The sequence below is a fragment of the Tachysurus vachellii genome, chromosome 24 (assembly GCF_030014155.1).
Source record: "Tachysurus vachellii isolate PV-2020 chromosome 24, HZAU_Pvac_v1, whole genome shotgun sequence".
NCBI lineage: Eukaryota > Metazoa > Chordata > Actinopteri > Siluriformes > Bagridae > Tachysurus > Tachysurus vachellii.
In genome coordinates this window covers 7,617,680-7,627,955 of record NC_083483.1, presented here as the reverse complement: position 1 = coordinate 7,627,955, position 10,276 = coordinate 7,617,680, and the positions used below count along the sequence as shown (strand labels likewise).

Genomic DNA, 10,276 nt, shown 5'->3' with positions numbered 1-10,276 from the left:
ATGAGTTTGCAGTGGCAGATGGAGTCTGTCAGCGTGCCCCTGAGCGAGATGTTCCAAATTAGAGGCACATGAGTCCCTCCTCTCTTAATCTCTCTCTCTCTCTCTCTCGCTCTCTCTCTCGCTCTCTCTCTGTGAGAGTAATATGTGTGAGTGAACTCACATGCTCCCAGAATCCCACACACATTCAAAACATATTTGAATGATGGGCAAAAAAATAGGAACAGAAAAAAATCAGGGTTCCTTTGTAAGAGCATAAAAGATAAGATGTAGAAATAGACAACAATGAAAAAAGTAAGAGGGGCCAAGTGATTGTCTTCATCTTGGATTCAAATGATCAAGTGGATCAACACACAGTTTGTGGGAAAAATGGGAAAAAAATCACTAATGCATGACACCACATGAACTTCTATTTTCATCCCATGCCTATGTAGACTGAACTGTCGTTTAAAATTAAACTGATTAATTACAAGTAATGATGCAATTCAAAATAATCTTCAAGTGGACTGTAATTGGGGTAAATCACTGTCAGCACATGCCATGTTTAAATTATTTAGTGATTACTGGTCACACAACACAGTTCCTCACTCAGCCCAGTGATATATTTGGCTAACAAAACCTAAATAATTATCAAATAAATATATTGCCACTGAGATATAGAAGTGTTTTTGACACAGAACCGAACAACCCCACATTCATATTCCCCTCTACAGGATCATCTTCACAACACTGATGTAATAGGTGCAACAAATATGTGTGGCCTCGCTCCCTCCCTCTACCTTCCTCTCATCACAGCGATGATGTAATCCCCCTCAGCACCTACTCGAGCAAAGGAGTGTATATGAAAAAGCGAACATGAGTTATGCAAGAGAAGGAAGTGTGCGGTAAAAAAAAGCCTGACTTTCTAGTCTGGTACTACAGACATTCAGAGTATAAAGGTAAAACACCCCAAAAAGAGCAGGTGATGGAAAGGGAAGATTAAGAAGATCTGCAGGACCTTCACTTCTGCCTTGCTACCACCTGCCCATTGGATCCACTCAATTCCACTATGCTCCAGACCATCTTTCAAGACCTTCTGCCCTTCATCACCACCATCATCAATGGCTCCCTAACATCTGGTCATGTACCAACTACCTTCAAGAGAGCAAGGGTTATTCCCATCCTGAAGAAACCTGCTCTATGTCCACAGAACAACCTCCAAGATCCCAACCAGTCTGGCTTTTAAGCAGCAAATTCGACAGAGACATCCCTTTGCATGTCTCTGAGAAAACTACATGCTGCTAGATCAACAAAGCTGTTATCTGACCTCATCCACCTCGACCTATCAGTAGCGTTTGATACGGTCAGCCACAAGACTCTCTTTTCTACCCTCAATTGTCTTGGAATTTGCAGATCAGCATGGGAAGGGTTTGCTTCCTACCTGGAAGGTCACTCATATCAGGCAACATAAAGGGGCGTGATATCTGCTCCAGGCAGACTTTCCACTGGTGTCCCACAGGGCTCAGTACTTGGTCCTGTTCTTTTCTCTGTGTATACTCACTCTTTTGGTAAAGTTATTTCCTCACATGTCTCTTACCACTGCTATGCTGATGATACACAACTTATCTTCTCTTTCCCATCCTCACCACTGCTTCTGTTCAGATTTCAGCATGTCTGGCAGACATATCATCATGGATGACGGTTGAAGCTCAATCCTAGCAAAACTGAACTGCTGATCATCCCAGGTGAAAATCCCTGCATAACAAACTCATCTCCCCTTTAGTCACAGCTCGCAAACTTGGGGTAACTATGGACACTGAACTCTCCTTTTCCTTGCATGTTGCTAATGTGACACGCTCATGTCAGTTCCTTCTCTACAACATTAAAAGGATTCAGCCATTTTTGTCCACACAGGCTGCTCAGGTATTTGTTCAGTCTCTTGTCATCTCAATACTGGGGTACTGTAACTCAAGTCTCAACTTAAGTCTGTAACCTTGTGAACCTGAGTTAATGTATTTAATGATAGAGACTTAAAATCACTTTTGTATGTCGCTCTTTATAAGGGCGTCTTCCAAATGCTGTAAATGAAAATGGAAATGGAAATAAATGGAAGAAATATCTTAATTACCAAAATATAAAGATACAGAGCTCCTGTTAATGCCAGATTACGTTAGATACTAAATTTCTGTAGACACTTTATTAAGCTTTAAATGCAAAGACCTTAAAATGGCACATTGTTGATTTAATGAGTGTACTAATTTTTAGGCAGTAAAATAAGACATCTGAGTCCAGATCAGCACACAACCAGAAAAGTATCAGTACTGTTTGAGATTATATACTGCTATAGTGAACAGTCAGGTCAGCTGTCTGAGAGTCCAGTCATTTTTTTCAGATGACTCAATATTAGTACTAAGGTCAATGTTCAGTCAGTGGTTAAGGCTCCTAATTAAAAGGATTTGAACCTTAGTACTGTTGGGCTCTTAATTGCTAATTGGGCTCTATTTCCACTCAATTTCTTTGGATAAAAGCCTCTGTCAGTGAAAAAATGTGCTCTGGCCACAATTCTTTAACAGCATGTGATCTACAAAATTGGTTTAACTAAACCATTGATACAAATCTCACCAATGTAACAACGGCATCTGGTCTAATAACATCTTGGCTGTTCCTGTTTTGTAGCATCCCACAAGTGTTTTACACAAGCCCATGATACTATGTCGTGTAATTTCACATGTACATAGACCAATAAACTCTGCCACATTTCATCCTGAATGAGAGCATTTCTCTAGACAACAAACAATTCTTATTGCTACAATATAAAGAGAAATAGTGAAATCACAATAATTATTGAGCCACATAACAGTTGTATCATTTAAATAGAAAAAAAATTAAAATGTGATAAAAATGAATTAAGAATTGAAATTCTTAAACTTAGAATACAATTCCATTTCTAGTTTATGATTTAATGTACAAATCAGTAAAATGTTAATATCTAATCATTGTCCAAAGATCACCATTCAAATAATTATTAACTCTTTAAGGAAACACAAATTCATAATCATGATTAAAATATGATTAATTGAGCAAAAGCACTGTTGGAAAATTCTGCCATATTTGTGAAATCATAAACGCTTTTTGTTTTTGTTTTCTTCTTTTAAAGAATCACCATGGCGATCAGAGTGAATGATTTGTTTGGTTAAATGGTATGATGATCAGTTCAGATCTACTGACTGATTTTAACCATCATAGGGAAATTTCAGTTGTGAATTGTGAAATTTCATTTCAACTGTGAATAGTGGAATTTAATTTCAATTGTGAATATTTGATTTATATATTTAATCATTTATAATAAGGAGAAGTGGAAACAAATATAGTAGATTTCTGAACTAGCCAAAACATTGTATATTTCTTTTAATAAAATTAAAATAGTGTCATAGGTTTGTCTACATGAACACAACAGGCAGTGCGACAGTGTAGAGAAAGGGTGCGGTTGAGGACGACTCCACTATTTATGTTCGTGTGTCCATAAGCATAGAAAATGCTCGAGAGAATACTTGGCAGTGAGTCTCATTAATTTCTGCACAAAAGGACTCGAGCAAACAAAAGAAGGGCTAAAATGTTACATATTGACACAAAGTGCTCGAGTAAAATCAATCAAAGCTGGAGGTGATGACGGGGGGCAGGGATGCTCTAGTGCACTTGAGACCTTGTGGTTGTGAAGGGTCGCTGTGCACCTATTTATATATAAAGTGTTGATTTTACATCTTCAGTATAATCCTAGTCTCAAATGTACAACCATACACATAACCCCACACTAATATATTTCCTAAATTAAACATATAGCACTATAGATTATAACACATAACACTACAGTTCAGGTGCATTTTTCATTTTAGCTTCCAAAAAAAAGAGAAGAATTGATCCTTTCATAATCCGAATAGGAACTGGACCAATATAAAATACAGTACAAATCCTTAATGCGTTCAACCCACACCCAGAACACACACACACACACACACACACACACACACACACACACACACACACACACACACACACACACACACACACACACACAAACACACACACACATACACACACACAAACACACACAAACACACACACACACACACACACACACACACACACACTTGCTTTATGTAATAATTCAGAGTAACACTGTGTGATTAGGTGTGTTTGTGTCTGATTTTTTTCCTCACTGATTCCTTTCTCATGAATAAATCTGCTTGTTTTATAGCCTTAATGGCGATTAATTCAGTCGCTTGCTGACAGTAATATAAAACACTATTATACCAGTGTAATCAATAATTTAAAAAAAACAAAGATGAAGGTTGTAGATGGTAAATAATGTCAAAAAAGGTAAACAACACCAGGATAAAATGCGACACTACAGCAATTAAAATACACAGGCGACAAAAGGCTCAATATACTTAACAGGAATTTACATAAAAAAATTTAACAAGCTAAATCAACGAAACTGTAGGCTATTAAATATAACATCTTAATTAAAGGATTTTATTGCACGTCGCTGCACCGTCTTGACAAATCACCATCACTTGTCGTATGCACTGATGCAGAAAGAAAACATTACGTCAACGGTAAATCAAAACAGCGCCTTTCACCGACTTATCAATTAGAAATAATTGCATCATTATAAGGAGTACTATGAAACATTGCGCGTATAAACCACCGCACTGAATGATGCTGAAGGGCGCGCGGCTTTCTGTCTACACGCGCGGCGCTCGCGCGACAAACGCTCAATATTGACGAAGGCTTCAAAGAAATCGAGGAGAGATCGTTTTCTGTACCTTTGCTCTCCTCTCTTTCATCCTGATTCTCCTCGCTTGTCGCCTCCATAGCTGGTTTCGTTCCATCCATTTGGACAATGCTCACCAACAGCACTTTGCTTAGTGGATTTGCGCGCGCCTCTCTCTCTCTCTCTCTCTCTCTCTCTCTCTCTCTTTCTCTCTCTCCCTCTCTCCCTCTCTCTCTTTCCCACACACACGCGCACAATCCTTCTCGAAGATGTGACGTGCACGTCTTATATGCACACTAATAGTCCAGTACACATGCATGTTAACTTAGCATCATATAGACATACAGTATGAAATAATCACTGTTTTTTGTGCATTTTCTACATACATAATAATGTTCTACATACATAATTTGTGCATGTTCTACATACATGTTATAGAACCTTACATGCATACATTCTAGTTTAGTACTATATGGTACAATGTAATACTTGATCTTGGAACCAGTAATGGGTGGTCAGGTTATTAGACTGGAGAGAGAAAAAATATGAATAGCTCAAAACAATTATTAGGGTTGAGGAACGCATAATATCATGAGGTATTAGTGGCTAAATAATTCTCCTCTTTTTTTTCATTACACTCATGACACATGCATCTTCTCAATCACTGCTCATGACATGTTTATGGATGTCAGAGATCAAATCCAGGGGGTGGTTTACTCTGTCAGTAATAGGCTGCATGCATCAAATCTGTATTATATGAATTTTTAGTGTTGAACTATACAGTCTTAAATACTGTTAGTGTATGGTAAATTAGTTTATTATACTAGCATATAGGCATACTCCATAAGGTATGCAAAGTATATAGACATATGCAAATGATCTAGTTTGGTACTAGTCCTAGATACAAACTAATATAGTGTTGTAGAATAATATCCCCACCTCCACCCTTGGTACTTTAGAGCGTTGCCATCTTGACTAATACTGTATGCATATATTATAATTTAGTACTGCAATGTATAGTGTTATACGTCTTATATAGTGTTTTCTCTCTCTTTTGACTAGACTTAGTTTAGGTACTGAAAATGCACTGACACTAAACCGGAAGAGCTACAAACATTTCCAGTGATTTATATCATTTATGTGCAAATCTGGACAACAATTTGAGTCTATCCTTCTCTATTTTTTAATAATAAACCATGCACACAAGCAAAAATATGTAATCTGCCCAGAATCCTCTTAAATAGTATTAAATATCTTGCACATGGTTTTATGCTGCCTCTGAGGCTACATTCAAGCACAGCTGGCTTGGGGGAAAAGGAGTCACTGTAATCCCTTAACATCATCATTACCATTTAAGGTGACTTATCAGCATGAAGAGGACACAAGCCCATATTTTACTAGCAGCAGACGTTCTAGAGAAAAAACAATGATTTTACAGCTGTATAAAACCACTATTGTGTTAAATGATCAAGATTATGCTTGAGTAAGATGGGACTGACCACAGATCAGCACTAATGCATCATTATTCACAGGTCAGACACAAGGTTAGAGGAAAAGTGAAGTGCATTATCCTTAAGCCTTTTTTTGAAACTTAATAATAAATCTTCATCACCTTGCACCATAAACCTTTTCATATACACTAAGAGTAGACATAAACACCAGCAGCTGCACGTATAACAGATGGAGAATGACTATAGGCCTAAGAGCCAGTATAAACAGTATCATGTGTTAGACTAGAGACCACTCATACATTTATCTTGTCTGATGTCTAGGCACTTTTGTATATGTAATTAGCTTAAATTAAATGTAAGATGGACCTATGTCAGTAATGTAAGGAGGTTATCATGTTACAGCTGTCATATTGTAAGACAGGTATTTATACCAAGATATATGACTATGTGATAAAGACTGACCTAACTGCTGTCTGCTGAAAGATAGCTTTAGACACTGCAATTATTTTTGTGTGGTTTTCACCTTTTGTAAGATTCTGGATGATAAATAGATTATGTATAAATCATATACTAATTCTTAAAACTAAAATTGTTTTTAGCAATAGACTGCATCCTCATGTTTTGCATGTTTGGGTCATTACATAATGTCTTAGGCTGTAACATCATCGCAAACTCAATGAACTACACTGCCAATCAGATAAGTCATAAGTGACTTTTTTCTGAGGTGGGAATTCCTAAGGAACTCACAGTTAACTGCACGAACAACAGCATAATCGTTGTGTCATATACAGTAAAATGTCTGCTTTAGCTGTGGGACAGCAGTGATGCAAAGGGAATTTACATGTAAGCTCATGTTTTAAAGGAATGCTTTGAATGCAGAAAGTGATCTGTTTTTGCACATACTGCAATTATTCTTAGTGCCAATACTCTTGTGTTTGCTTTGCTTTGTTTCATTCCATTTTTTTTAGTGAAAACTAAAGTTAAAACACTTCCAATGTGAATAATGTCAAGTGGTTTCTTCTACTAATTTGAGTGGAAAATGCATCATCATTTATGCTGTCTAGGATGTTAACAATTATATATTTGTTTATTATGATACAGTGATGTCAGAGTATATCATCTTTCCTTATGATGACATCTCTCCATCAAGGACAACACGTAACTAGTGGTTCCACTTCAACCAAATTCCTCCTTACTTTATATCTGTACAAGTGTTCTTAAGTTCCCTGTGAAAAACCACATCTCTTCTAATAGGTGAAAACCCGTTCCATAAATTTGTGTATCTGAAGTAAGACGTCCACTTTCTGTCAAGTTCTTGCTACAAACCCTGAGGCTTTTAATCACATCCTTTCTCAGGTCACTAAAACCTTATCATTTCGCCTAAAGGGTATCTTTGGGCTCATTATAACATTTCTGAAATTATAATTTCTATGAGATATTTTGTGTATTAAATCAAGTATAGTCAAGGTTAGACCAGCATTAAAAGTCACATACTGCACATTTGACAATTTTTAGGAATTATTCATGACATTGGTTTGTTGTAGCTTTGAGTCGTGCCGAAACGTCCTACTTTGAAGCGTTCCTTCCTAAACATAATCCTTTACAGCTTGTGGCTAAGCCTGGGCCTGTTCTGAACAATGCATTATAGCTTAACTAAGGTCAAGCTAAGGTCTAGACATAAGCTGTTAGTAATAATTGAGAAAAAAGGGTGAGTTGTTAAAAACAGAAGGGTAATGATCTGAAATTAACGCAACACCGCCCACATACGACTGCACAAAATGGCCGACAATAAAAGTGTTTAATCATCTTCAATAGTGAAAGAGTATATGGGCCTCCAGAGTCTTAGCGTCGTTAAAATCTACAAAATCAGCAGCTAATAGATCAACTGATAATAAAGTATTGAACACAGTAATGGGTTCACATAGACTGATTAAAGACACGCAATATAGCCCTATTAAAATAAACAATATAGCCCTGATCTTTAAAACTGATCAATAAATCATTTCTAGTTAAGCTAACCATGATGTTGCTTGACAATTTAATTGTAGATAGATAGACAGACAAACAGGCAGACAGGCAGACATTCACTGGAGTACTTTATTTAAACATCTTTAAGATCTTAACTATTCTTTCAGCTTTTTAATGACTCTTTAAAAACTATTAAACAGAAAGAAAGTTTATCAGAGATACATTTTAGTCACTGATTTAATCTTTGGGCATATAAACACTAGAAACACTGTACATGCAATGCAGTCGCCAGAGTAGTACCCCCTAAATGCTCCAGTTTTCATAATGAGCCCTTTATGAATACTTTATGAACCCTCTATGACACCTGTGTAGCTATATTTAAAAATATAAACTCCCTAAGGAGAGAATGCATCAGGAGAGATAGTAAATCATTTTCATTCTCACACACACACATAGTCGCATCACATATTCCCGGTCTATTATTAATATGCATACATAAAGTTGTACATTATTTTGCAAATCCTGTATTTTTATGCTTATTTGTAATTAATTAAAGGAAATTCTAATGATACAGTGTAAATATATTTGTCGAAATTAATAACTTCTTTTCTGTCTATAATTTATGTAACAAGGCTGTATGTTCAAATTGACCTCATCATTCAATGTCTTGATAAAAAAAAAAGGAATATGAGAACTTAATATCATTTTCCAATGATCTTCAGGAAATTCGACTGATGTAACTTCCTTTTGAACATGTGACCTGTGAAAGTGTTCAGGTCACAAGAGACTCATGGTAAAGGATGTTTCAAGCTTGTTAAATTCATGTTAGATTTCTATTGTTAACTATTGCCCGATGTTAGCTATTTTACTAATGAGTTTATATTTTAAGGTCAAGTGTAATTATAGTGATCTGGGACACAGTTTCCAAAGTGCTGTGGATAGGTTTTATTAATGTTGCAGGACTACACTGGGTGTTTAAAAGCCAGATGTACTGATAGCCATGTCTGGTTAATGTGGAACAAACAGACAGCAGGTATCCTTCAGTAACAAGACATTTATCCCTCTTTTATGTGCTCCAAAAAGGGTTACAGTGGAAAAAATGGGGCCCAACAAGGCCTTACTAAATCCACATGCTAGGACATTTAAATTGTCAGGTGAGATTTGGGCAGTGAATGAAGGGAAAAAAAAAGTTGTGCTAAAGTTACAAATACTAAACTACTGCTAGTGGAAAAATTGTAAAAGGATAAATGATGACTAATACAGATGGCATAAGATACAGCTGTTCAAGATGGGTAATAGCTTTGTTGTAATTTAAATTATAATTGTTTAAATATTGTTTAGAGTCAGTGTATTTTACAATTAATAGAATACAACAAACAGTTAACATAAGAGCCACAATGATTATATCATGGTCTGACAGTCATATTTATCATTAGCTACTACAGTAAACAATATTATAGGTTATTACTATATAATAAACATAGTTCCCATGAATCAAAGGTATTAAATTAATAATATATTATTATCACATACTAAGGGTACTAATATAATTTAATAATCATATAATGCACATCAGTACAATTGTTGTTTTGAAGTAAATCTATTGCACACTATAGTCAGTTTTTATAAATGTTTTTATAGCATGAACACTATTGTTTCTGTCCCTAGCCTTGATTGTAGTTTTGCTGTTATGCATGTATTTGCCTGTGCTAACCATGTTTGCCATGACACCACACCACAACTGCCTTTGACCATATTTGGGTTCTGTGAATCTCATATTAGGAGATTCTTCTCAATGACACTATACACACTATATACTATTATATACTATATAATTTAATTCAACATTCCTTTGATTTATCTTTCCACATTTTCATGATGTTTGCTGGGTGATTTTGATGAAGCAAAGTGTCACAAATCTCCTCCTCCCTCACACAAGGAGTTGTGGGAGTTGAAATAATAGATCCAAAGCCTCAAAAATCTACCAGACATTGTAAAGCATCTGGGTGTCTTTTGGATGGATAAGTATTATGAATATATTATAGAGAGAAAATTTGGAATGTATTATGAATATGGAAAAACTGACATTCATGATGCAGTGGAGATC

The 10,276-nt window shown here is 36.0% G+C and overlaps 1 protein-coding gene across 3 annotated transcripts in view; it reads right to left on the bottom strand.

Annotated features, from left to right (window-relative positions):
• Positions 1 to 10,276, bottom strand: part of gpm6ba (glycoprotein M6Ba) — a 36,379-nt gene that overhangs the window by 20,464 nt on the left and 5,639 nt on the right. Inside the window, exon 1 of one of the 3 annotated variants that reach the window (XM_060860203.1) lies at positions 4,803 to 4,985. The exons of 1 other annotated variant lie outside the window; for it this stretch is intronic. In XM_060860203.1, coding sequence (XP_060716186.1) covers positions 4,803 to 4,872 — 70 coding nt within the window. In that variant the 5' untranslated portion in view covers positions 4,873 to 4,985. Of the gene's footprint in view, positions 1 to 4,802; positions 4,986 to 10,276 lie in introns of those variants that run through there. One more of the 3 variants, XM_060860201.1, reaches the window with a different exon arrangement.